This window comes from Caloenas nicobarica, chromosome 3 (assembly GCF_036013445.1).
Source record: "Caloenas nicobarica isolate bCalNic1 chromosome 3, bCalNic1.hap1, whole genome shotgun sequence".
Lineage (NCBI taxonomy): Eukaryota > Metazoa > Chordata > Aves > Columbiformes > Columbidae > Caloenas > Caloenas nicobarica.
In genome coordinates this window covers 1,649,149-1,676,916 of record NC_088247.1, presented here as the reverse complement: position 1 = coordinate 1,676,916, position 27,768 = coordinate 1,649,149, and the positions used below count along the sequence as shown (strand labels likewise).

At 53.8% G+C, this 27,768-nt stretch overlaps 2 protein-coding genes across 7 annotated transcripts; one reads left to right on the top strand and one right to left on the bottom strand.

Moving 5' to 3' along the window:
* The first annotated feature begins 767 nt into the window (after positions 1-767).
* Positions 768-13,032, top strand: LOC135986487 (angiopoietin-related protein 7-like). The gene is made up of 6 exons (XM_065630451.1): positions 768-1,199; positions 8,089-8,311; positions 9,101-9,238; positions 10,629-10,845; positions 12,163-12,358; positions 12,886-13,032. The coding sequence occupies exons 1-6, from the start codon at positions 768-770 to the stop codon at positions 13,030-13,032; spliced, it is 1,353 nt and encodes a 450-aa protein (XP_065486523.1).
* Positions 13,033-18,283: 5,251 nt separating this feature from the next.
* Positions 18,284-23,774, bottom strand: STMN4 (stathmin 4). Of its 6 annotated transcripts, XM_065631820.1 has the most exons (6): positions 23,729-23,774; positions 21,349-21,399; positions 20,858-20,953; positions 19,682-19,890; positions 19,294-19,485; positions 18,665-18,811 (listed from the first exon to the last, which is right to left on the bottom strand). In XM_065631820.1, exons 1-6 carry the CDS (start codon positions 23,772-23,774, stop codon positions 18,665-18,667), a joined length of 741 nt encoding a protein of 246 aa, XP_065487892.1. The 6 variants fall into 6 exon arrangements, with proteins under 6 accessions (XP_065487894.1, XP_065487895.1, XP_065487896.1 ...); XM_065631822.1 differs by lacking the exons at positions 18,665-18,811; positions 23,729-23,774 and adding an exon at positions 18,284-18,358 and having other exon boundaries at positions 21,349-21,361; XM_065631823.1 differs by lacking the exons at positions 18,665-18,811; positions 23,729-23,774 and adding an exon at positions 18,284-18,358 and having other exon boundaries at positions 19,682-19,887; positions 21,349-21,361.
* Positions 23,775-27,768: the final 3,994 nt, after the last annotated feature.

Here is a 27,768-nt window from a genome sequence, read left to right as displayed (position 1 = left end):
CCCCCGCCCCCTCTTTGGACCTGAGACCACCTGGGACAATCACCCAACAGCCAGGGTCCATCCAGACTGCCCCAGGGCGGTCTAACCCTGCCCAGGGTTGAGCTGGTGATCTGGGCTGCCCATGTAGATGACCAGCATTCACTTTTTAATTCCATTTGTAGTTCCATCTGCCAAGAAAAGTCATACACATGGACATGGAGTGAGCCCCAAATCTGTGCCCTGTGTGCCTGGACTGTGTGGATGGCTGGAAGGGGCCAGAGAAAGTGGCTGTGGGTGGGCAGCATGATGAGGAGGGTTGGTTGCTCATCCTTCCTTTCTAACACCTGTCTCCTTGCTCTGGTTCCCATTTCAGGGAGTGATGATGTAGCGAGATGCCCCATCTGACAGAGCCACCTCCTTCCCGTGCATGGTCCTGCATGGGCAGAAAGCCCTGCCCAAGGGGCTGACCACCCCCAACCAGACCTCAGCACCCTCCAAGCCAACCAGGAGGGGAAACGCAGCCCACAAAGCCGGTGGAGCCTGGCTGGGACAGTGGAAGATCTCCCACCAGAGCTGGTAGCAGCTTGGTGGCCACAGGGTGACACCAAGGAGGATGCTTTACGGGGACAGGCAGGTCCTTTGCCTGCAGCGACCCCCTTGGTGGGAGCTCTGGGATCCATACTGATGCTCTGTTCCCATACAGCTGCAATGTCACTCACTGACTCTCAGGAGAAGACCCGATGTTATGTCCTGGGGATCTCCCACTTTCCCCCTGACGGTGTTTGATGATGAGACACGTGGGCTCATCCCCGGGGACCATCCTCACCTGCCTGATGGAGGTCTGTTCCAGCACCAGCTCTACCAGGGTGGGTTTGCTGTCCCTCATCCTGGTGGCCACGCTGAGCAGCCGCTCGCTGCAGAAGTCCCTGCCCGCTGGGTACAGAGACCACGAGGGTCCCCAGGAGAGCACGGGCCTGATCCAGTGCGGCGAGTACAGCAACCAGGTCCTGCCCAATGGCCGCTGTAAGATCGTGGCCACGTTGCCCCAGGGGGACGAGCAGCGATGCCCAGACATGTTTCGTTGCACTGATGAGGTGTCCTACTGGCTCCATGAGAACGAAGAGCGCAAGCAGCAAGTTCTGGAGCTGCGGGAACTGATTTCAGAGCTACAGGAGGAGCTGAGGAACCATCGGCACCGCATCAAAGTCCTTGAGCTCCAGGTAAAGGGCTGCCCTTCGCAGAACCCCCCTTCACAGGTGTCCCTGGTCCCTCCTCATGGTCCCTTCCAGCTCCCAGCAGTTGCAGGAGGACACTTGGTGAAGCATGTGGTGTTGTTCTGACCACGGCTGGGATATCCATGAAACCCCAGCTGCTCCTCCTGCCGTGGTCCAGAAGCCTTCCAGGGCTGATCTTTCTTAGCATTAGCCACAAACCCTTTGGTGTTTTATCTGTGCTATCTTTGAGCCTGCCTAGGAGGGGTTGCTGATCCGTCCCACTGCCCATAGCGGGATCCAGGGCTAGACCTGGAGTTTTGGGTGGCCAGTGAAGGACCATATCTCTGATGGCCATGGCTGAGAAGGAGAAGACCTGACATTCAGCCCGTGGCACCCTTCCTGGAATCTCCTTTCTGGTTGTCAGGTGTTGGAACAGGCTGCCCAGGGTAGTGGTGGAATCACCATCCCTGGAGGGGTTGAACAGACGGAGATGAGGTTCTCAAGGACATGGGGCAGTGCCAGGGTTGGGTTAATGGTTGGACTCGATGATCTTGAGAGTCTCTTCCAACCAAAATGATTCTATGATTCTGTGGCACTCATCCCACCCCAGCTCCATTCACCAGCCTCACAGCCTGAAGCTTCACACTAACACATTTTTTCCAACCTCGTTTGGCACCTCTGAAGCTCTCAGAGGTTTGGCATTGCCTCATGATTTTACCCAGCAAACCCTTGGCTTGGCTGTCAGCAGCAGCAAGCAGCAGCTTGCCCAGGGTTTTAACCAGGAGCAGGGAGGGATCAGGGTGTGTTTTTCTGGCCATAGGAGTAATTTCCCATCTAAGATGTCTCATGGGGTTGTTGAAGAGACGTGCAGAACGTCCAGCAGCAATGGAAGAGCCTTGAGACTGCTGGGTGACCAGCACCTTTGTCTTTGCCCTTGGAGGAGGTGAGGTCTGACATGGTTGAGCTCTGGAGGTGGTTTATTCTCTATTTGGCTTCTTCTCATCCTCACCCTTGGAGTCCCTGTTTGGAAAATTTCTTTCAAGCAGCCCCGTGGGGAAAGCAAGGCTGTGCTGAGGCGGCAGGGCTGTTTGATGGTCACACTGTTGGGTGGGCGGCTGTGCCGTGGATGTCTCCGTGGGTGCAAGCTGTTCCTGGGCTGGCAGAGGAAGGGAGGGGGGTATGTGAGTCAGGATGGGTGCTCCTGCTCAGGCAGACCCACTTGATGCCCCCCACCCAGGGTCCCTCCTCTCATGTTGGCCCTTGTCCCCATCTTCTCACCCACTTTCCCATTTTCTCCTTGCGCTTGCACTGGGACAAGCTGGTGCAACAGGTCTTTGGTCTCTTGACTTCCCACATCCATCCCCTGATGACATTTTGGACTGTTTAATCTCTCCTTCCCCAACCCCAGTTCCCTGCACTGGCCCCAAAACACACTCCTGATGCTCCTTGGACCTGCAGCTCTTTCACCGACGTCTCCAGCTCAGAGTCAAGGAGGGAGATGGATGGTAACACACTAAAGGTTTTCCCTGCAGCGTTCATGCTCTTAATGCATTCTTTATTTCCAGGGTCTGAAATGACCCATCTAAGGGCAAAGTCGTCTGTGGCAGGGTCTCTTCAGAGTCAGAGGGAGGAGGCAGGAGGACGAATCTCCCTCTGGAGATGCTGGTTGCCTGGTGGTGGCTGTAGAGGGACCTGAGCTGATGGCCTCAAACAGGACACTCGGTGTTCAGGAGGAGGAATTAGATGTGGAGCACAGGCTCTCAGTTGGTCTCTTATCCATGCCCAGATCCTGCACCTCCTCACCCTGCTGGTCTCCTCCTGTTCACCAGCTGGTCCATCTTGACATTTGTTAGCAACTTATACACACAATTAAGTTCACTGGGGAAATAGAAACACTCCAGGTCTTTCCAGCCGCTGTCGTTTAGACCCCTCATACAAGCACATACACATATATATGCACGTGCATATATATATATATATATATGCACATAGACATGAATGTGCCCATGCCCCATCCCTGCAGACATCCCAGGCCAGGGTGGACAGGGCTCTGAGCAACCTGAACTGGGTGAAGATGTCCCTGTTCATGGCAGGGACTGGAAATACCTGATTTTTAAGGTCCCTTCCAACCCCAGCCATTTTATGATTCCGCAATAGTCTCACACAGACACAGAAGCCCATAATACTCCTGATAATTGTGTTTCCCCCTTCTTATGTGCTGCAGGGCTGAGGTGGGCCCTGTTCAAGGCCATGTCCCAGCAGGTCCCTTACTGGCCCATCAGCAGTGGCTGAAGCTTCTGCTCTTGTTGTCTCTCTGTCACCCTCCTGGAAATTTCTATGACTTATTTTTTATTTTTTTTAACTGTGTTATCCATTTCCCTGCTACTTGCTGGTTTGGGTTTTTTTTTTTGTACTGAATCATCCTTAGATTGTGGATGCTCTCACATCATACCCTGGCTCACCTGCTTTGTCTCACAGCTGCACAGAAGCTGGTGTATGAGGGTACTTCTGGAGCAGCACCAAACCAGGGGAATTTCTCATGCCCACTTCCATGCAAGGGTCTCTATGAGATCCAACTGATCTCATAGGGATCTAAACAGTGAATGTAGACATAGATGCTGCTAGGACCTCTTGGATGTCTCCTGGAGGGTGAGATGAATTGGGAGAGCTTGTTTCACCTCAACAGGAGCCCAGGTGAGCAGCTTTGAGGGAGATGTGTCTGTTTTGGAATGCTGCTGGTGTCCTCACCCTACAAGGAGAGCAGGGGGACATGGGGTGGACCCAGGTGTCCTGGAGCAGCCATGTCCCAGGTCCTGTCTAAAGTGTCTCCAAGTGCTTCATACATTGTGGACAGTGTCAACAACATCTGTGCCACCAAGATATTGGGGCACTCAAGAGGGGAACATCCTGAAGCTGGTGAGGGGCTGGAGCACAAGTGTGATGGGAGCGGCTGAGGGAGCTGGGGGTTCAGCTGGAGAACAGGAGCTGAGGGGAGACCTTCTGATCTCTGACCTGCCTGAAAGGAGCTTGGAGCCAGGGGGGGTCGGGCTCTGCTCCCCAGGAACAAGCGCCAGGAGCAGAGGAAACGGCCTCGAGTTGCGCCAGGGGAGGCTGAGGTTGGATGTGGGGAACAATTTCTTCCCCAAAGGGCTGTGGGGCATTGGAACAGGCTGCCCAGGGCAGTGCTGGAGTCACCATCCCTGGAGGGATTGGACAGACGGACATGAGGTTCTCAGGGACATGGGGCAGTGCCAGGGGTGGGTTATGGCTGGACTCAATGATCTTGAGGGTCTCTTCCAACCAAAATGATCCTGTGTTTCTATCCTCTGAGGTCTTTTGAGATCATTTATAAAGTTTCAGACCTCGACTGGAAAAGGCCCCTGAGCAACAGGATCCAGCTTGGGAATTGGCCCTGCTCTCTGCAGGCGGGTGGGCTGGAGACCTCCAGCCATTTCTTCCAACGTCAGGGTTTTTTCCCATTAATCTAAAAAAACAAAGGGATGGGAAGCCTAGAAGAAGAAAGAGGTAAAACAAATCTGGAGAGTTCAGCTAATGAAAATGAATGTGGCACCAGAGTGGGGGAAAGCATGAAGCAAAGCTGCCTGCTGAGCAGGGATTTATAATCAAACAGACAGAACCAGAGGCAGCAAGAGCTGCTGAGCTGCTTGTCTCTGCTCCCTGCTGGCTTTGGGATGCTCCCATAAGGAGTTTTCCCTCTGTGTTGGTCTGGCCACTTCCCAGCACCTGTGCCCAGTCTGGGAAGATGCTTCATCGCCTCGCATCTCCCCGCTGTGTCAGCATGGGTACGTCTCTTCCATTTCCATTCCTCCCACCAAGGAGCTGTTGCTCCCTTAATCCGTCTTCATAAATTAGCCTCTGGCTGCTGCTGGTTGGTCTCCCTGGGCTTTGCCATCAGGATTTATCTGGGAGCTCGGCGTGGGCTGGTCTGTCCAAGCGGAGACGTCTCTCTGAGCTGAGAGCAAGAGGTTCTTCAAGGTCACAGCTCCTCTCAGGTTGACGGGGACACCTAAGTTGGGTCACAGAATCACAGAATCATTTTGGGTGGAAAAGACCCTCAAGATCAAGTCCAACCATTCCCCCAGCCCTGGCACTGCCCCATGTCCCTGAGAACCTCATGTCCGTCTGTCCAACCCCTCCAGGGATGGTGACTCCAGCACTGCCCTGGGCAGCCTGTTCCAATGCCCCACAGCCCTTTGGGGAAGAAATTGTTCCCCACATCCAACCTCAACCTCCCCTGGCGCAACTTGAGGCCATTTCACCTTATGACTTGTTCCTTGGGAGCAGAGCCCGACCCCCCCTGGCTCCAGCCTCCTTTCAGGCAGTTGTTGAGAACAATAAAGATGAATTTGCCCCATCTATGTCCTTTCTTCACATCCCACTTCCCTCCTTCCAACACGATTTAGGGAGCAAAAGGACTCTCATCGTCCAGCCCTCCCTGTGCATTTGCAGCACTATTGCATTTGCACACCTGGGACACGCACAGGACCCCATGGTGCAAAAATACATCCCAGTCCCACTGGAGCAGAGGGATGCAGTGAAGGGAGCAGCATCAGGGCATTTTGGTGGGGGTCTGGCTGTGCTGGTTTTAATCAGCAGCAGGAAAAAAAGAAAAAAAACCAGAAGTATCAGCTGTGGAGGAGGGGATTGTCTGGGAGAAAGCATCACAGGGTTTACGCAGAGAGCTGATGCGTGGGTGAAGGGAGCTGGAAGAAGCCTGTATCAGTCACAGCTCACAGAGCAGGTGGGGGGGACAGCAGATTTATGTTAGAGCTGGAGACATTGCAAGGCTGGGAAGGAAAACACAGTGCCGTTACATGCCATAATCCCCACTTTGCTACCTTTTCCTATCTGGATTTGGGGATGGGGGAAAGCTTGGTGGGCTTTTAGCAGGGTCATGCGGGCAGTGGGAAGGATATTATAGAGTTGCCGTTAGTTATTGGTACAATAACTCAGCGGTGGTGATGCCACCTCCTGGGAACAGCAAGATGCAACGTGTCCTGGCAGGACATGGGGACTGAGGTTTGGGCTGGGTTCTGGGAGAAGCTGGAAGGGAAGAAAACATGCTCTGGGCACGCAAACCCCTTCAGGTGGAGGAAATCCCCGACCCTCGACAGCACCACTGTGGTTTTGCAGGTACTGATGAGCCAAGTGCCAGATCTCTGTGTCCCCAAGGATACTTAACAAGCCACAAGCTTGCACAGGCACCTGAAAATCCAGATTTACCCCTGATGCTGGGGATGGGGAGGTGAGAAAATAAACTAATTTATTTTCAGAGGCTTTGGGGTGGCTCGTGAGCCTGAGGCAGCAACACGGAGTGGGTGATGGAGGAAGAGATGTCCCCATCAGGGGACAGGGAAGGGCAGTGCTGGTGCAGAACTAACATCCCTTCGCTGCAGGTGGGGGTCCAGGATTGCCGGACCCTGGGCAGGGTTTGGGGAGAAGGTGTGGAGCTGTTGCCTTGTCCAGGGGAGGTGGGGAGGTCTCCCAGGCTGCTGTGGGATTTTGGAGGTGCTGTTTAAGGTCTGCTCTGCCATCTAATGGACATGGAGCCCTGAACAAGAGAGACGAGCGAGTCTGCAGTGACTGTGTGTCTGGGGCATGTCCGGTGTGTGCTGCTGGGGCTCTAGGTCTTCCATCTCCTGATACGAGCTGTGAGCATCTCCAGCCACCTTGCATGGTCATTTTGCAGAGGACTAGAAACCGCTTGTCACAAAAACAACCAGCAAAAGGGTCACGAAAGGAGCTGGGGTCCTGTATCACACCCACTCCTTGCATAGCATGGTTGTTGTCATTGCTATTTACCGGGCACCAGCGGCTGCCCAAAGAGCAGGAGATGGCTCACCATGATACATTCTGATAGTCTGTGGAGAACCTTATAATGTTATAAAAATATCACATAGTTCAAGGGGAGATCAGACAGCTTTTTGGAAGGAAACTGCAAAAGTGGTTGCTAAATATGTATAAAGCACATCCATGTTGCGATGGGCTGCAGACTGGAGGGTGTTTGGAGAGGAACCCTATACTCTTGCATTGCTCTTGCAAACTTGGGCTTGCCTGTGTGTGGCCTTTCTGCACCTGAATATTAAGCTGCCTGTGGCTCCCACGATGGGCTAGGGGCTGGTGCAGGGTTGCAGGGTGAGGCTGAGGGTGCAGGCACCACCCTTGGTCTCCATGGAGAGCAGGCAGCAAGTGCTCCTCTGCCTCTCTGCCTTCTTGCTCCCCTGCCTGCCCATAGAATCATTGAGTCACAGGATGGTTTGGGTTGAAGGGCCCTTCCCAGCTCCCCCAGTGCCCCCCTGCCATGGGCAGGGACATCTGCACCAGCTCAGGTTGCTCAGAGCCCCGTCCAGCCTGGCCTGGGATGTCTCCAGGGATGGTTCAGCCACCACCTCTCTGGCCAACCTGGGCCAGGCTCTCACCACCCTCAGCACAGACAATTTCTCCCCCATGTCCGGCCTGAATCTCCCTCCTTTAGTTTAAAACCATCACCCCTTGCCCTATCACAATGGACCCTGCTCTAAAGTCTGTCCCCATTTTTCTTATCAGCCCCTTTTAAGTCTGGAAAGGCTGCACTAAGGTCTCCCCGGAGCTTCTCTTCTCCAGCTGAACCCCCCAGCTCTCTCAGCCTGTCCTCCCAGCAGAGCTGTTCCAGCCTCGGGTCATTTCTGGGGCTCCTCTGGCCGCTCTCCAGCAGGTCCATGTGTGTCCTGTGCTGAGGACCCAGAGCTGGCCCAGCCCTGCAGGGGGGTCTCACCAGAGCGGGGCAGAGGGGCAGGATCCCCTCCCTCCACCCGCTGGCCATCCCTGGGGAGTTCCTGGGACCATGACCCAGTCCCCAGGCATCCCCCCATCCCACCTTTCTCCCTCCCCTCAGCATGAGGAGGCGATCGGCCGGAACCGCAGCCTGGCTCAGCGGGTGGAAGACCTGGAGCACCGGTACAGCGAGGCCAGCACCCTGCAGCACATCCAGGCCACGCTGCTCTACGACATGCAGGCACAGATAAACAACATTTCCGTCCTGACCGACTGGGCCTGGCGCAACCCCACCTGCCTCAGCCCTGCCGAGATGAGGCTGCAGGAGGAGATGCACCATCCAGGTGATGGGGACCTGCTGGGGTTGGCTGGGGGGGATGCTTTGCCCTTACAGCCTCCCTTGAGGCGGGTTGTAGGGAAAGGGTGTGGGAAAACTGCTTTAAATCCCCTTTGCATTGGCCACGAGTCCTATCTAGAGACCTATTTTGATTGGATATTAGGAAAAATTTCTTCCTGGAAAGGGCTGTGGGGCATTAGAACAGGCTGCCCAGGGCAGTGGTGGAGTCACCATCCCTGGAGGGGTTGGACAGACGGAGATGAGGTTCTCAGGGACATGGGGCAGTGCCAGGGCTGGATTAACAGCTGGACTTGATGATCTTGAGGGTCTTTTCCAGCCAGAAATGATTCTAATATTCTGTCTCACCCAACCTGCCTTTCTGAGACATCCAGATGGGCTCCTCAGGGCAATGGACATCTCTGGGATGGCTTCCACGCTTCCTAAGAGAATAGTCCTGTCCCTCGTTGGCTTCTTTGTCTCTCCACGGATGGTGAGACACTCTCAGGGACCAGCTCAGGCTCTGACAAGCAGGTTGGCATTGAACTGCAGATCATCCCTCAACCACATCATCCTTCAGTGCAGGTCTGTGCTAATGAACCTTATCACTAAGAAGCCACTTCACTCAGGTGTGAAGCCAGCCTGCTGCAGAGGTTTTCAGCTTCAGGAGAAGCTCTGAATCCAGGATTATTTGTCCAGCTCCACATTACGATTGCATGAAATCAAAACCAGCATTGCTTGTGAGCCCTTTTCTCCACACCGTGCACTAAATGCCGTGTTTCTCTGCTTTTTCACTCAGAGGTGAAGCACGTCAGGAGCTGCCCCATTGACTGTGCTTCCGTTTACTACAACGGGCTCCGGCGCTCTGGGGTCTACAGCATCATGCCCTTGGTCGGAGGAATGCCCATTGAAGTGCTGTGTGAGATGGACACTGAAGGTACTGCAGGACACACCTACAACATCTTCCAGCAGAGCTTTGGGTGGGATTTGTCTCATCTGAGAGCTGCATCTTATATCTGAATTATTTTGAGGGCAGCATCTCCAGTAGGGCTCTTCTCCAGGGACAGAGGACTTATCCTCTTTGCTGGCTATAGAAGGGGTTTGGATGAATAGTTCAAATCAGACATTATAGGATATAGTTGCATAAATACAGATGTTTAATGTTCTTTGAGATGTCCTCATGCATCCAAGACATTTGCAGCACATTAGTGGATACATCACAAGATTTGCAGAAAAAGAAGCCCTCCTGGAGTGGCAGCTGGTCACTGGGAGGTATCTGGAGCATCTGTGGGTAGTTGAGGTCCATGTGTGGGCAACCACTACTTGCAGCTGTGCTGATGTGAGGAGAGGGGAGGTAGATCCTCTCCCACAGGTATTTTGGAGTGTAAATGAGGGAGCAGGTGACCTCCCACACCTTTGCTGTCTAAAAATCCATCTGGAGCGCACTACTGTCATCCCAAGGTGTAAACTCACTGACAAAATTCGTTTGTGACATTCGAGTTTTGGAAGAATAATGGCAATTATCAGGGAAACGGGGTGGTGGATCGTCAGTTCCTTGCCCCATGGACCTGCTGCTGCTTGGATGGATGTCTCACATCCACACATCCCATGCTGGAGGAAGGGGTTCAGCTCCCCACATGTACATATCTCCCCTGTTGTATTATCTACAGGCGGTTGCAGCTTTGGGATGCATGTGCTCATTAAGAAACAGGCTGTTCAGACAATGTGGTCACTGTTATGTCATCACTATTATTTGCACGACCATCAACACAATCTTGGACACTGTAGAGTGACAGACTGTACAAACAGCAAACAAAAAGACTGTCCCAGTCCCCTGTCTCCCCCCCAAGCTTTCAATATTGGAATAAAATGAGAGAAAAGAGAGATTTGGACAGATGGGAGAGCAGATGGACACAGTGAGACAATACTGGGAGAGCTTGTGTGCCTTGGTGGTGCTGCAGGAACAGTACATAATAATCTCCAAACTCCAGGATCTCTAGTTTGTTCCAGTCCCCAAACATTTGCCTCCCAAGAACTACCATCTCCCTCTCATTTAAAACCAGATCTGGGACAGACAACAGGGGAACATCACCATGAACCAACATGGGAGAGGTAGGAGCCCTTTTCTGTGAGCTATGACGGGCATTACATTATCCCCATGCAGCAACCAACACTGTATTTTGCCACTTGGTGGGAGGAGGATTGACAAGGAGACACCTTGCTGAGCTGCAGATGGATCCTCAGAGGTGGCACCACTAAGGGGTCTGTCTGGGACACCTTGGATGCTCTCTGGAGACTCCCATCTTACCTCGTCTCTCTCCTGGCAGGTGGGGGCTGGACAGTCATCCAGAGGCGTCAGGATGGCTCAGTTGACTTCAACCGGACCTGGAACGAGTACAAGGAGGGCTTTGGGGACCTCAACGGCGAGTTCTGGTTGGGCAATGAGAACATCCACAAGATGACAAGCCAAGGGGACTACTCTCTGCGCATCGACCTGGAGGACTGGAACAGCAAGCACAAGCACGCCTTCTACCAGGTCTTCAGGTAGAAAGTGGGGTGGCCTTCCCTGCTTCTCATAGATGCAACTTGCTCAATGATGGGAGACCTTCAGACATGGGAACCCTGTTTAGGCCAGAATGATTGTATCTAGGGAGCTTTTTAGACTGGGCTCAGGCTGTCTATCCTTCCTTCCCCACCTGGATTTGATGACCAATTTTTGCTCCGGGTTGAAGCCTGGGTGTGAGCTAGAGAATGTGCAGCCCTGTTTGGCCATGGCCAACATCCACAGCCCCAGGGGAAGGGAGCTGTAGGACCCAATGGACAGTCCCAAGCTGTTTAGGGGTTTCGTTTCTGCTGAAATTATCAACCTCTGTGTCAAAAATAGTTTAGAATCCCGTGGTCTTGCTGGGCAGGTCCTCCAGCATGTTCCTGGTTTAGAGTCGTGTTTTGATTTTCACCCTCTTTACTTGTGGTTTTTACTTGCTGGGCCTGACGTAGTGTCCATTGGTGTGCATAGCTCCTCCTCTCCTCTGGTGTTTTATTTATCCATACCACATCAGCCACATCCTTTCTTAATCCGGGATGACCTGATCTGTCCCAAATTAACTCCTTCACTGTCTCTACTGGAAATGTTTATGGGTGACTGTGGAGGAATCCACCATGGGAGGATGTTCAAGGGAGCACTGCACCCTGGGGACACTTGAAGCCTGAGGGCTTTGAGTAGACCCCAAAACTGCTGGAAAACAAAACAAAACAAAACAAAACAAAAACACGGAACAAAACAAAACAAAAACACAGAACAAAACAAAACAAAACGAAACAAACATTGAATGTGTCATGGAGCATCCTCCACCAGCAAATGTGTGCTCTGGACTCCATGATCCTTGTGGGTCCCTTCCAGCTCAGGACATTCTATGATTCTATGAATGGTCACCCCAATTTTTCTCCTCAGACGTCATGTGTAGTGGCAGTGACCTTCAGCCTTTGCTAGCCCAGGGCCAGGTTACTAATTAGCTCAGTCTAGGTGATGAGTGGAATGCTTGTTATGTGGAGAGGAGGCAGGGCTGTGTAATTAGAGGGACATTCTTGCCAAAGCTGCCACGGTCCTTTGTTGTGGTTTTAGAGTCACGTTCTGCCCAGTTCAGCCCTATAACAAGTGCCCTGAGTCATTACAAAATCATCTACATCCCACAGAAGGGAAAAATACATCATCGTTGGCTTTTAGAGGTGATGAATCACAGCAGGGAGCCTGGCCAGAGCAGCTCGATGATTGCTAAGTGTCCACACCAGGAATGCAGGATCCAGGTTGGACAGGGGACTCAAACACTCCCCATTAAAAAGTCCAACCTTCCTTGCTTGCAGCATTGAGGACGAGGCAAACTACTACCGCCTGCATGTGGATGGGTTCAGCGGGACGGTGGAGGATTCCTTTGCCTGGTACCACAACAAGAGGAGCTTCAGCACACCCGACTCGGGGAACATCTGCGCCGAGATTTCCCATGGAGGCTGGTGGTACCACCAGTGCTTCTTCTCCAACCTCAACGGGGTGTACTACAAGGTAAGGTGGAGGGATGAGGATGCAAGGTGCTGTTTCTTCAAACTCAGTGGGTTGTACTACAAAGTAAAGTGGAAGGATGAGGATGCAGGTATTAGTACACAAGATCCAAGCGCTGGAGGAGACTGTTGGTCCTCATATCATAGCAATCTTTCCTGGCTTGACCAACCTCTGCTCTCCAGGCACTGAGGCAATCCAGCCTGTTCAGTGCCATGGGCCAGACATGTTTTTTAAGACACCTCAGTACACTGGGGTTTGGGACCACACGGTGGAAACTTGTGGTATGGGTGACTCATGCAGCCTGGGATGGATGGATAGATGGATGGATGGATGGATGGATGGATGGATGGATGGATGGATGGATGGCAGCTCCATTGGGACCATTTGAAAAATGTTGGGCTTTACTTGCTCTTTTCACTGCAATGTCATTAAGTTCTTTGCTCAGAGCAATCAGTTTTCAGATGCTCCCATCCAGATGATGCTTCCATGTGTTTCCCATGCCTGACCATCCTTCTTTCTCTGCATCACAGGGTGGCCGATACTCCATTAAAAACCGCAAGATCCTGGGGCCGGACGGTATCGTGTGGTACTCGTGGAAGGACACAGACTATTACTCCCTGAGAAAGGTGGTCATGATGATTCGACCACGCACTTTCCGGCCCCACCTCTCCCCATGAAGGAGCCTGGGACATTCTTCATTTCACCAGGGAGAGAGGGCTGGAAAAAGTTTGCTGTGAGCAAAAAACTGATGCTGGAGATCCCTGAGGGACTGAGCCATCATGCCTGTTGCTGCCTGCTTGCTTTGGAGAGAATGGAACCAACATCAGATGTGTCAAGACCTTCAACAAGTGTTTGAGTGGTGAAAGCTCTCCTGAAAACATGGAGGTGATTGCTGAGAAGGGCTTTGCAAAGACAAACATGTGGCTCACAGTTTCACCGGGTAGCAGCAGGCTTGGGCATCCCCAAGGCTTGAGAATAAATCCAGTTGGTGATGGGAGTCAGCCACACACTGAGGCTGGACCTGATGTTGAATGGTGATGTTGAGGTCTCTGGCTACCAACCCAATGGTATTTTAGAGGGAAGAGAAGAACCAGCAATTCTATACGAGTTTTCCACCTGGGACGTGACAGACCAATTCTTCTGCTGTAAGATGAGCACCTCTCTGGTCTTGGCAGAGTTCACATCGCCACGTAGGTATTTGGTACTGAAGGTCCCACCACCCCAGGGGTGTGCTTGAGTGGCTCCAAGGGGCTGAGATGGCCCTGAGGAGAGGGCCAGGAGATGCTGAGATGGCCAGGACATGCTGAGATGGCCAGGAGACCCAGCATTCATAGCCCAGGGACAGTGTCATGGGCAAACAAGGAGGAAGGTCTGAAGTGGCCCTCGCCTTCCCTGGCAGGGGTTGTGTCACACATGTGGACATTAGCTGGCTGCGATAGTAATACTCCAAATGAAAATATTTAAACATTTTAAAAGCTGAAGGATTTCAATTTTTCCATTCCATTTTAACTTTTCTGTCCTTTCTCTGGCAAAGAACTTCTGATGAGTTTTCTGTCCACCCTAAAAGTGGTCTGTAGGAATGATCAGACATGATTTTAAGACTTTTTTTACTGCCTTACTCTGGATTAATCGTTGCTGTCTTTTCATTTTCCATTCGTAGCTGATGCAAGTGACCCTCCTTTTTTCCTGACTTTGCCTCCTCGCAGGATCAAGAGATGGAGGCTGGGACTTGGCCTCAGCCCTGATTGTGTTTGGTGATGAATATTTAATGAAATTACCTTTTTCGTGTTTCATGTGTGCAGATGAGTTCAAAGATGGTTCAGCGAATGGGAGAGGCAGATGTATTACAGACAAAGCACCGTCCCTCCCAACTACTTGTCTCCCGCTTGATGTTCTGGCTCCCTGATGGTTTCTGTAGCTTTTACACTCTTCTGGACAATATTTTGCCTGGAACCTCATTTTCTCATAGGCAAATCAAGCAAAAAAAAATATCTTCCAAGCATTCTACAAACTAATATCCCCCAGATAATAAAAGAATGTTATTTGTCTTTCCCTCTGTTGGGTTTGCCTTGGTAGTCTTCCTTGAGAGGTGTCCCCAAGACATATCAGATGGTGTTTGGGAGTTGCCGTGGGCTGGTCCACACTGCTGTTGTACCATCACTTGCGGTGAACATCTGGGCGCTACCAGATGTGGAGAGAGATCTCTTGCCCCATGGCACGTGTGTCTCAGATATAACATGGTTCCTTCAGGGTCCAATCTTCCCTCTTGGGTCCAATCTTCCCTCTTTAGACTGCAGACATCCCAAAGACCAGGATATCCCCTGGTTAAGCAATACTCTACGAAGAGACTGATAAATCACTTGAATAAGCAACAACCTAATGAACTAATGATCTCATTATCATTATTAATCTACAATCTGATTTTGCACATCATTAAATACAATGATAAAGGTATCACTCTTAAACTGTAGAAATCACACACTACTACTGCTGAGTTACAGTTCTACCATCCTTCACTCCCCACAACTCTTCATACCAGGGTGCAAGTGTGTCCCTTTTTACCCTCTTTTGGACACAGCCCCAATGGATATTCCAGCCAGTTGTCCAATGACATTCCATGTGGCTGGGTCCCCAGGTCATTGTCACCACCGTCCGTAGGCGTCCATCCTCCAACCACCAAAAGATCCCATCCTCCTGTGTTCCTTACCTGCTTTCATACCTTATTCCTCTTTTTTTTTTTTTCTATTTCTGCCTTAGCATCTCTTTCTCTCAGCCCAAATAATCTACCCCTAATTACATTTTCCCCCCTTATTAGTCACAATTCTGTGACATCCCTACTCAAATTTGTTATATCTGATGTCATGATTGAGAGAATCTTGACCTTCTAGGGCATTACCGATATGGTGGCTTTGCAAGACTCTGCACCCCAAAGCTCCCCTGCAGTTATCGGGTTCAGACTGGAGCACACTCTCTAAGATGAATCATTCTACTTCAGACATGACTCCTCCACCTCACCCAAATGGTTTCTCACCCGCAGATAGTCTCCATGCTGGAGGAGTAGACAGAATAATGTGATTTTCATACTGGTTTGGAGTTCACACAGCATCCTTTTAGATTGGATATTAGGGAAAAATTCTTCCCGGAAGGGGCTGTTGGGCATTGGAACAGGCTGCCCAGGGCAGTGGTGGAGTCACCATCCCTGGAGGGGTTGGACAGATGCGGAAATCAGGTTCTCAGGGACGCAGGGTAGTGGTGGCCTTGGCAGTGTTAGCGGTTGGACTTGGTGATCTTGAAGGTCTTTTCCAACTAAAACAATTCTATGATTCTATGGTTCTATGACCCTTGTCCTTGAATAGTTTTAATGACTCCCCCAGTTCCCTGTAGAGGCCCCAGCTGGTTATGACATCCAATGGTCCCACCATACACCTTGCTTACCAGTGCCAGCTTTCCATGAATGAATGGCTGGAACCTTGCCCAAATAAAGAATTTCTGAGAAACCAGCACAAGGCTATGGACTAGAGGAAGGACATGAAGCGGCAGAAATGTCCCTGCTCAGTGTCGGTGACGCACAAGCCAGAAAAAGCCCAGAGCCTGACAGTGGGCTGGTGGCAGGAAGATTCACCTCTTCACTTGATGTCCTGGTGGCCCTTCTAGGATGCTGTTTCTGTAGGTGCTTTGATCTGTTATGTGTCACCTTGCAGTGACGAGCACTCCTTTCCCCACATGTAGGTCAGCAGCTGAGTGGCATCTGTCGTGTCTGCTCTGCAGAATAGCCTCTGATGTTCAGGAGGTGCAACTCATAGCACAGGTCTTGCTTGTGCTGGGATTTACAGATGGGATTGCATCAAGTAGGAGAGGTGGGATCAGGTACAGAGATCCGTCCAGGTCTCAGCCCTGAGACTCTGGCATGTGCCATGAAATGTCTCCTTGGGAGGCGTCTTGAAAGTACCAAATCTTTGTTTTGTGCTTGCCCCTTATATATCAAGGGTGTGCCCATGGGATGATGCTTCAGGAGAAGACTCCACCATGTAGGCAAGGACCTGGTCTCCATCGTCTCTTCTCTGATGTTTGGTGCAGGATGCCCAGGTGTGAGGCTCTGAGCTCCAACCCTTCACCCAGGTGTGGGTGTCTTCTGCCATTGGAGACTCGTGGGCTATCGATGGCTGGCACACGGGGTGGGCAGAGGTGACATGGGGTCCACAGGACATGGGGCCCTCTGGAACCAGATGGGAAACTCTAAGAACACCTCAAATGGATCTACGAGGTGTTTGGGGCATTGGGGTAAAACATACTCATCCCCCTGATGCACACGCTGCCTCCCACCCTAATTTCCCCCTCCCAGTCCCTTTCCCCTTCCCAGTGTAAGTGACCTTGGGATGCCCCCCCAAAAAAACCACAAACACCACACAGAAGACACTGCACAGTTCATGAGAAAACAAAAGAAATGCCAAGGCAGTTTATTTACAATAGTTGTATACAAAAAAAGGACAGCTCGTGCCACAGCTAGAACAGCCCCCTCCGTCTCCTTTGCTGCCCTCTCCCATGCTCCCCCACCGGGACTGGTCCCCCCAGGGGCTCTGGGGTCTGGGTGAGCATCTCACAGCTCGGGTAAAGACATGTGGTTCCATCAGAGCTTGGGAAGCCTTGTCTGACCATAGTGGAGACCAAAGGTTCTATTAGCATCAGGGTTGGAGGCTGTTGAGACGCCAGGGCACGGTGGTACTGGGACCAGTGCCTGCTGGCAACTGGGAGAGGAGGGGACATTGCCACCCCTCCCGTTGGGAGGGAACTCACTGCAAGTTCTCTGCTTTGCTCCCCCTCCCTGGAGGCAAAGATCACCTAGGGGATTGCCCAGCAGCTCTCACAAAACACCTCCTGGGCTCTTGATGGGTTCCCAAACTTGCCTTTCTCCTGCCCTATTGTCACCAGGAGCTGCCATCGTTGTCCCCAGGGGTTCCTTATGGCCATTGTCTTCTGCTCTCCAGGGAGGCATCGCCAACCCACCTCCAGCTCTCCGGCCTGGGCTCCCCCAGCTCCATTTTCCCTCTTGTTTTTCCCCATCCCTTACATCATAGTTTCCACAACCCTGCCCTGTTTTCTTCTCTTGCTTTCGCTCTCCATCTTCCTTTTTGAATAACCACCTCTAAAAGCTGATGGCTTTCCAGCTGCTCTAACCGCAGAAAAGGGGCTTTCATCTGAGTTTCCACAAGGTGATTCTCAAGAGGTTCTTAGAAAAAAATGCAGCTCTTTGGGAAGTCATGGGGCTTTTGAGTTTCACCCTTGAAAAGGATCATCAGGGTCTCCTACAGCCCAGTAAAACCTTTGGAGCAAGTGACCCTCACTCTCTGAACACCTCCAACAGGGAGGGTCTCTTCTCCCCCTTCCCCAAAATGGTTCTGTAAGGTTTATGGGCAAATAACACCTGCTTTGGGCAAAAGGCCCTGAGTCCAGGCAGGAACAAGGGAGGGAGAGACACCAAGAGATGCCGCTGCCCATTGATGGGGTGGAGTGGAGAAGAAGGAAGCCACAGGGATGCCCTGCCTGCCCGCCCTGCCTGCCCAGCACCAAATTAAAGTCACACACGACGCACAATTCCCCCCAAATCTTCCCTCCCCACCCTCTCCATCCCCCCTGGCATTTCCCCAGGGGGGGTCACCTCCTCCACTTCGTCAGCCCTCAGCTGTCTCCTCCAAACATGGTTGACGGGTGGGTCGTGGTACCCACCAAGGAGATGGGCATCCCAAAGCCGGCACCCTCCCGCCCACCCTCCCTCCTTCCTCCTCCCTCCCCACCCTCCCCGAAACGACTAGGATGGCTTCACTTGTCAACTCTTGACATTCACAAACAAAGAAAGCAGAGGAACGTCCACCCTTCCACCATCCGACCTTGCGCTGCGGCAGCCTCCGCCACCTCCCCGGAGCTGTCAGTCCCACCATCGCCTCTTTATCTGGAGGCTTCTTCCTTGAGCTCCTTGTTTTTTCTCACTTCTTCTGCGTGTTTGTCCTGCGGGGAGGGGGTAGGAGGGAAGGAAGGGGGGGACACGCATTAGCTGGACGGACTTCGGGGTCCCCATGGGCTGGCCAGCGGCTTCGGAGGGGTTCGAAGGCACGAGAGCGTTTCATGAGGTTCATCCCCCGAGGGACACCACCGATGGGTCAACAGCGTCCTCTCCTCCCCTGGGGTGATTTTAAGGACTCTGGAGGCACTCGGGGACAGATTGTCCTCGCCCTCTAGCTAGGAGGTAGATGTCAACCAGACGGGATGGACCGGGAGCCCCAAGGAGATGGGGTTAGCTCGGATTGTCCTTCATTATCTGGTGCTCTCCACCTCTGACCCAAGGCTAGCTGAGGCGGTTGGTGAAGGGCACTGAGCGAGCTCCTTGCAGAAGGGATGTTTTGGAGGGAGCTGGAGATGGTGAGGGTGGGACCTTCCATGCTGAGGCTGGGAACAGACCTGCTTCGGGGAGAGAGAAGAGGTCTGCACCGGCTGACAGGGTGGAAGCATCTCCCAAGCATGACAATATGGACCCTTCTAGCTCCACCAGGGAGCTGATGGCTCCATGGCCTCTGGCGAAGGGACCAGGGGAAGATCTGCCACCCTGGAGGTGGAAAAATTGCCGGTGGTGGGTCAAGGCCACCACGGTGGGACATGGGGAAAGCAAACGCTTTGCATGTTTATGGATGAGATGTAGGTCCCAGTTCTCCACCCGCCGACCACTCGTTAGCCTATGGACATGTCAGGCAGGACCCCCCCACCCCAGGTGGGACATTGCGTTTGGGTGTTGCTGCACAGTGGGAGGGTAGAAGGACCCCCTCTTTGGTGGTGTCCCCAGGGGATGATGCCACCCCAAAAGCCATGGAGGGTGCCCAGGTGTCCTGTGACACCCTCCTGGACTGGTGTCCCAGTACGTCCCCCCTCTCTCCTCATCAGGCTCTCACCTTCTCCTGCAAGCGCTCCAGCATGGCGGCTAAATGGGCCTCACGGTTCTCCTTGTTGGACTCCATCTTCTGCGCCAGCTTCTCTTTGGCCATCTTGATGAAGTTGTTGTTCTCCTCGATGGCCTTCTGGATGACCTCCCGCTCGTGCTCCCGCTTCTCCGCCAGATGCTTCAGCAGCTCAGCCTCCTGGTACTGGTGTGGGCAAAGGAGATGCAATGGCCATGGGGACCATGGGTCCCTTCTCCTCCTGGCCAAAACCACCCTCTCCAAACTCAGCAGCATCCCCAAAGGTGGGTGCACTTCACTGAGTGAGCATCCTGAGCCCAAGTTTGGTGTCCCCAGGGCACGTCCCCAAGCTGCACTGCTGTGCATGAGCCATCAGACCTACCTTCCTCCTCTCCTCTGCTGCCTCCAGCTTCTTCTGGATCTCCTCCAGGGAAGGGTCACGCCGCCGGGGCAGGGAGGCATTGAATTCGGGGATGCCATCGAACGATGGGGGCTTGAGGATGACCTCGAAGGACTGCCCCGAGGTGCGCTTGTTGAGCTCGATGACTTCCATATCGGAGATGACGCACCAGGTGAGGTCCACTGTGTCTGCTGGGAGAGGGGCAGGGGCTGACCACTGGCACAGATGTATCCCACCCCTTTGGGCAAACCATCCCGGGGTCGTAGAATCATAGAATCCTAGGATGGTTTGGATTGAAGGGACCTTCCAATCTCATCCGGTGCCACCCCTGCCATGAGCAGGGACATCTGCACCAGCTCAGGTTGCTCAGAGCCCCGTCCAGCCTGGCCTGGGATGTCTCCAGGGATGGTTCAGCCACCACCTCTCTGGCCAACCTGGGCCAGGCTCTCACCACCCTCAGCACAAACAATTTCTCCCCCATGTCCGGCCTGAATCTCCCTCCTTTAGTTTAAACCCATCACCCCTTGTCCTATCGCAACAGGCCCTGCTCAAAAGGCACCTGCAGCCCCCACAATGGGCCACCACCTTCCTCGAGGTCCATGGGTTCCACCCAAACCCCCACATCCCAAATGCACCCCTGCGGTTCAGCCTCAATGTCACAGGTTGGAGTTGGGACTCCAAGACACCCATCATGAGAAATGACCTGGGAATTTTGGGGTGAACTGGGGGGTCAGGCATCTCCCCAAGGGAGACACAGAGATCAGCCCTTCTTTGGGGACTGGGGATGGGACCATGAAGCCCCTTTCCAGCTGCAGATCCCAGCCAGGAGGAGCCCCCCAAGGCTGAGCAGCCCCCTCCTTCGTCTCTGGACCCGCCAACGTGAATCAGCCTGAATCACTGAGAACCAGCTGCCTAAAAATACTGAGCCCACACTCGCCGCTTCGTGCGGTGTAGCCGCAATAGAGGGGGGACTGTGGGGCTGCCCAAGTCCCCCCAAACCCTGATCCAGTCCCCTGCTTCCAGCCAGTGCCAGCAGACCATGGAGCCACCTCTCTGGGTTTGAGGGTGACCCTGCTCATGCCGGGGGGGGGTCTGCAGCCCCCCACAGCCCCCACCATTCCTGCACCCCTGGATCACGGATAGGCAGCAGGATCCTACCTTCGTACGTGTACCCCGGCTTGTTCAGGGGATCTGAGAGGAAACAGGAGCAGAAGAGGGAGACGAGAGGCAGCTCCTTCATCTTCTCTTTGTAAGCTGGGGAGAGATGGTGGGGTTGGGGGTCAGAGGACTTGGGGGGATCCTGCCAAGTATCTGGGGCAGGGGCTGCCACGTGTCAGGGAAGGATTAGGACCAAAGTTTGCCCAGATATTGCAAATAGGGTGATGAGGGTGGGGAAAGCAAGGCATGCAAAGGGGAAACTGAGGCACGCAGAGGCAGAGTGCTTTACTGATGGCCACAGGGGTTCTGTCGGTCTTGGGATGTTAACCTGTGGGTGTCCCAAGGCAGAGCCACCCCCAGGGTGGTTTGCATGGGACCGCACTCAAACTAGGGGTGCCCCGGTATGCGGTAGGTGCCAGGGTTGGGTTCATGGCATTGGGTGAGCCGTGCTGTCCCCTGTCCCCACGCGTGGCCCCGTGAGGGTGACATACCAGCCAGAGTCATGGCGTGGAAATCCTTGGGCGTCCTCAGCAAGAGAGTTCCTGGGGGAGGAAAGAGCTGGGGTCAGTGCGAGGTGTCCCAGGGGCCGGGGCACTGGTGTGATGTGGGGGACACACTGGTGTGATGTTGGGGTGACACACACCAATGTGTCCTAAGGCCACCCCTGCTGTCACCCCCACTCATGTCTAGAGAGCCCCAGTACCCATCTTGCCCCTTGCAGATGGGCTGATGCACCAGGACCATCTCCTGCATCCCACCGGGAACCTCCCGGGGGGTCTCTGTGGCTGTGGGTCAGGAGTGGGGGCATCCCTGGGAACCCCATCCATCCCCAGGGTGAGCACCAGACCTGGCAAGGGGCAGCAACACTCAAAAACTCATTAAAATATGGATAAACCCTCTCCCAGGGTTTCTGAGGTGCACAAAGGGGGTGTTGGTGGCATCAGAGGGGTTTCCCGGTGGAAATGCCCTTCCCAGCAGCACCAAAGCACGGGCTGAGATTGATTTTTTGAATTATTCATGGGGTTTTTTTCTAAGGGAAAAAAATAAATAAAATCCTTCTTTAAAATGGGGACTTGTAAATCCCTGCAGCCCCCCAGAGATGGGGTAACCCCCCAGCATGGGCATCGTGGGGACACCAGGGTACTGTAAGCTCCACAACCACAACACACCCCAACTCAGCCCGACTTGGGGAGTTCCCAATAAATCCTGACCCCTCAACCCCATCCTGCTGAGATCCAACACAGGGATCTCGCAAATAACCTGCCAGGGAGGGAACAGGAACAAAATGTGGGGACACACTGCCGGGGACACCTTTTTTGGAGATGCTCCCCCTCTTTTAGGTGACCCCCGGAGCCAAGGCTGGTTTGGGGGTTACCCAGGGGTGAACCCCCCTGGCTGGAGGGGTTCGCTCTCTCCCACTGGCTCTTGCCCAGGCAGGGTGGGGATGCTCCAATGGCTCGTGTGGCGACACGAGGCTGTGCCGGGAGCTCTGACAGCCTTCGTCTTCCCTTCCCACCCCTTGTGTCACCACCCAAATCCTCGTTTTCCCTGGGTTTGCTTGAGCGGGGGACACACCTGAACAAATTTCATGCTAGAGAACCCCTTCTTATAGGCATTCATGACAATAAAATGCAGAGGTCACCATCGGACAGAAAATGTAGAGGATAATGGGGTTCATCCCTAAGGATACCAGCCCTATTCCTCCTCCTTGCTGGATGAAGATGCTGGTCAAGATGTTCAGGGGCTTTTCCAAGAGGAAAACCCCTCCCTGCTTAGCTCCTTTCCTTCTCTGCTTTCCAGCCCCGGTGCCCCCTCCGCCAGCCCCAACCAGGGGTGTGGTTGGGGGTCCTGCTGCTGCTGACACCCCCAGGCTGAAATCTGTCCCCCTCAGGCTGAAATCTGTCCCCCCCCATGCTTAAACCTCGCTCGAATCCCCGGCACAGAGCGGCCGCGGGAGCGATCCTGCTCCCAGAGAGGCGCACGTGGCAGGGAGGGGACCCGATCCCATCCCCCCAAAAAAAGCTGCAGCCTGGTTTCACAACCTGATCTCTGCTGAAAATCCCCCGAGACAGTGGGGACGCCCCCCTGCAAATCTCCCATCCCCTTCCCTGGAAGAAGAAGCACCCGGAGACGGAGGGGATGAAAAAGCTGGGGGGGGCTGCCAGTTCCTTCTCTTGAACCTTCCCAAGGGATGGATCCTCTGCCCCCGCCTCTCCGGGGGTGAAGCAGGGTGGCAGCCGCCTCCTCCCTCCCCCTCGCTTTTCTCCCCTCCCTGGAATAAATCTATCAGGTCACCTCCGCCAGCATCCTGCCACCATCAATAATTCAGCCTGGCCCTGGCCTCCGGGGGGGCTCCGCATCCCTGCACCCATATTTGGGTGTGGGGGGGGTGGTCCAGGCAAGGTGATGCACGCCCCTGGGTGTTCCGAGGATGCTGAGTGTGTAGGACCCCCCCGGGATGCTGGGGCGAGGTGGAGGATGCTGAACCCCATCCCTGCACCCCCGTGTTGTAGGGGTTCTCCAGAAGCCCCAGTTCGGCTGTTGAGAGGGGTGGGGAGGGACACACGTACCCCCGGCTAATTCCCGGTGTCCAGGGGAGTGGAAAGCGCCCCTCTGAGGGTGGGGGGAGTGGGTAACACCCCAAAATAAATGGGGGTGCGGGGGTGTCCCGGCACAGCGAGGAGGATGCTGGAGGGATGGGGAGGGGGACAAAGCGGGGTGTCGCAGCTAGAAAGCGACATTCAGTGACCCCCTGAAAAAATTCCCCCCAACACACTTCAACCCCTCCCCAAAAACTTTTCAACGCTTCCCCTTCCAAAAGAAAAAACAACCCCCCCCCCGCCAACAACCACCCCTCCCCATAGCACTCACCCCACCGCCGGTGCTTGAGCTGCTTCTCCGCGCTCCTCGGGCTCATTTAACGCGGGCGCGGGGGGTTCGCGCGGAGCATCCCAGCCCGGGGGGGCCCCCAGCGCTCCCCCCCTCCCATGACATCACCGCTCCGCTCCGCGATTGGAGCATCCGCGCTGCCGCCGCTGATTGGCTGAGGGACTGTGCGAACCGGGTACCAGCCCGATGACATCACGCCCCAGCAGCTATTTTCAGGCTGGGTCTTGGGGTGGGGGGGGAAGAAAAAATAAAAAAAATATTTAAAAATCACATTAAAAAAATGATACAAGGAAAGGGGGGAGCTGGGAGAGAAGGCGGGTGGAGGTGAGGGGCTGGATTTGGCCTGAAAAGGGGGTTTGAGGGGGTTTTTTTGGGGGGTGATGGATGAAAAGGGCTGAGCGCATGGTGGGAAGCAAGCATTGGTGCTCTGCTAGAGCAGGACAAAGCTGGGAGGGTGACAAAGTGACAAAGAAGGGGACTGGAAGGGTCTAATGGGATCCTGGTGGCATCTCCAATGGATAAAACCACCTTGCTCCCCTAAAGCCAGGCTGTGGGGTGTTGTCCCCATGCTAGGGGGCAATGGTTGGATCCTCTCCATCCTCCCAGCACCGGGATGTGGCACAAGGCCACTGTGACCCATCCCTGTCCCCAAAGCCACGTGAGGACTCATTATCCTCCTGCAAACAGGGCAACGGGAACTGGGAGAGGCCAAGTCCCAGATTCCGAAATTATTTTGGTGTGAAGCCACTGGGGATGTCGGGGTGAGCGAAGGTCCTCGGGGAGCCCCAGTAGAGCTAGGACATCTCTCCGGGCCATGTCCTTCCCATAAAGTGACTTTTCTTTCCCCAAATCTTCTTCACCCTGACCTATTTATCACTGACAGCTGCGTCTGACGGCGATCACACGCCCGGCACCTCCGGGGAACCGTACGGGTATATTTAGGCACCGGTCTCCTCCATTATGCAATGAGCATCGGGGCAGCTGTGGGGAGGTGGTTCCCCCCTGGAAAATAAATGTAGGGTGGCTTTGCAAAGCCCTGTGGCCTCAGGACATGGGGAAGGACACGGTGACCCAGCTGGAAATGGGGGTGACATCAGGTGTGACACCGCAGCTCAGCCATTTAGCTCATGTGAAACTCAACGCCACGTTGCTTCCCTCCAGAAGGATCTACACCGGACCTCCCTGGCTTGGCAGGGTTCGGGTGCCCACCCAGGTATGGGTGCCGTGGGTGGGATGCCCATGGGACATCCAAGGGGCCAGAGCACCAGCCCTGAGCTGGAGGAGCCAAGGGGAGGAAAGAGTCAGGACGCAGCGGCCAACTGGGGGACAAACAGCCATTGTGGGGACACACGTGGCTGTGGGACGGTCCCTGCCGTGGCTGGCACTGGGTTACGTGACACCCCACGGCGGGAGGGTGCAGGAGGATCTGCTCAAATACTCCTTTGAGCTCCCCACGGATCCAGGCTCAGGGCACAAACCCCACCCTGCCACCCCGCGTTGGTGGCCACATGGCTGGCGGGGGTTTCTGAAGCCGGTGGAGATACTGGGAGCGCTGGGGCGGGGGCACATTTTGAGGTGCCTCCTTGTCCCCCAGCTCCACAGGACCAGCATTTGGGGGGGGACAGCGCTTGGTTCCAGCTCCTGTGGCTCTGGGGACACTTGGTGGCCACCATCCCTGAGGGTTGTCACCCTCCACCCCATGAAGCCTCCTGGCTGCTCCAGCACTGGGAGCTGTTTTTCTCCAGCACTATGTGATGCTCTAAACTAAACGAGGTGTAGAAAAAGGAGATGAAGAAGATTTGGGTCTAGCCAGGGCAACCATGGGCCGCCCCTTTGCCATCCACATTGTCCCCACCAAACTCTCCTTGGGGACAGGTTGGTGTGGGGCCATCTCCAGCACAGGAGATGGCAAGAGGTGGCTGGAGGGGAGGCTGGCCATGGAGCTGGTTCTGGGGAGGAAAGAGTCCCAACAGCAAGAATCATAGAGTCATTTTGGTTTGAAAAGACCCACAAGCTCATAGAATCCAACCATTAACCCACCCCTGGCACTGCCCCATGTCCCTGAGAACCTCATCTCCATCTGTCCAACCCCTCCAGGGATGGTGACTCCAGCACTGCCCTGGGCAGCCTGTTCCAATGCCCCACAGCCCTTGGGGGAAGAAATTGTTCTCAAGATGCAACCTAAAAGAGGAGGCCCCAGGAGAAGCACCAGCTGAAGGGTTTGCCTCTCCCCATGACTGTCCCTCTGTCTTAGGGACACTTGCCCGGTGCCAGCGGCCAAACCCTTCCCAGACACGGATGGGAGAGACTGAAAAAACCTTTTGCCGTGGGTGCGTGGGACCCATCTGCATCCCGGGCTGAACCAAGAGTGTCCCGGGATGCTCCTGCTGACCCTGGGCACCCAGGGAGATAAGGTGTCCCCCAGACCCTTTCCCATCCCCCAGCCGTGCTCAGGGTGGTTTCAGGGCTGGGGTGGCCTCTGCACCCCCCTCCCTCCCCAGGACATCCCCAACCTCCCCATAAATGTCCCCCCATCACTGTCACTGAACCTGTTCCAGCGCTGGGTACCCACCTGCAGATCTGTCCCCTGCACCCCCCCGGGCCGCCCCCACCCCGGGAAACCTCCTTTTGGGGGGGTCCCCCTTGTTCCCCCCACCCCCCCGGGATGCACCGGCTGGTACCCGGAGCTGGGGAGGGGAGGGGGGGCGGGGAAAAGGTGCTTTGCGCTCTCGGATTGGGCAGAAATGACATCATCGCCGGGCTGCGAGCCAATGGAAGAGCCGACTGCTGCTCCGAAATATCGCCCGTCACTATAAATGGGGGGGGGACGCGGAGGCGGGGAGGGGGGGCAATACAGCCCCACACCCACCCGGGGACCAGGGGTGCCCACCCACCTCTTGCAGGGGGGGATGGGATGGGGATCCCGGGTACCCCGCTGCTCGTCCTGGGCGTGAGCAACCCAAAATGGTGCTAAAATTAAAATAAAAGAATAAAATGAGAGAAAAAGAAAATAAAGATAAAATACGAATAAAATAAAAATTAAAAATAAAGTAAAATAGGATAAAATACAAAAAATAAAATAAAATTAAAAATAAACAAAGATAAAATAAGATAAAATAAAAATAAAATAAGAGAAAATAAAAATAAAATAAGAGAAAATAAAATAAATATAAAATAAGAGAAAATAAAATAAAAATAAGGTTAAATAAAATAAAATAAGAGAAAATAAAAGAAATAAAAATAAAAAATAAAAGTAAAAATAATTAAAAAATATTATTTGTGATTATTGTGTTAATAATAATAATTATTATAAAATGAGGCCCTTCTGATTGCTGCAAGAAAGATTTGAGCTCAGAAAAGGTCCTGTGAGTAACCAGCGCGTCCCAGGCAGGATCTCGGGTTTCGGGGGGGGTCGCGGTGGCTGCAGAGGAGGGTCCCACGCAAACCCCACCTGCTCCTTCCCGCAGCTTTCCCCAAATTCCTCCTCTGATGTCGCATGTGCAAGCAAACGCTCAGTCCCAGGGAGACATCACCCGTGGCTGCAGGATTTACGTTTCTGCTTAAAGACGTTTCTCTGCCTCTGTGGGAATAAAATTAAGCTCGGGGAAAAGTGCGGGTATCATTTATCACACTAAAAAATGCAGAATTTTAAGGAATCAACCAGTTCATTAATTCATATTGTTTCCTGCAAACCAATTTTTCACCGGATGATTCGGACAAAAAGTCAAAACGTTTCAGTTTCGCCACCCAAAGCGATGTCGCGTTTCACCCTTTCTCGTTGTTTTTTACACCAGGGAGGGAAATGCTCCCTCGGACCCGACAAACACCTCATCCTGCTCCAGCCCCGACAACCCAAAGAGCTTCGCCAGCTTTTTATTATTTCCAAATAACACCGAACCGGCCGCAGGATACCCAGATTTCCAGGCAGGGGCTGTGATGCGCAGCATCGGGGTGCGGCGCGAGGTGGGATGCTCGCCCCAATACCCAGGGATGCTGGGTCGGTCACCGATAACATCAGCCCA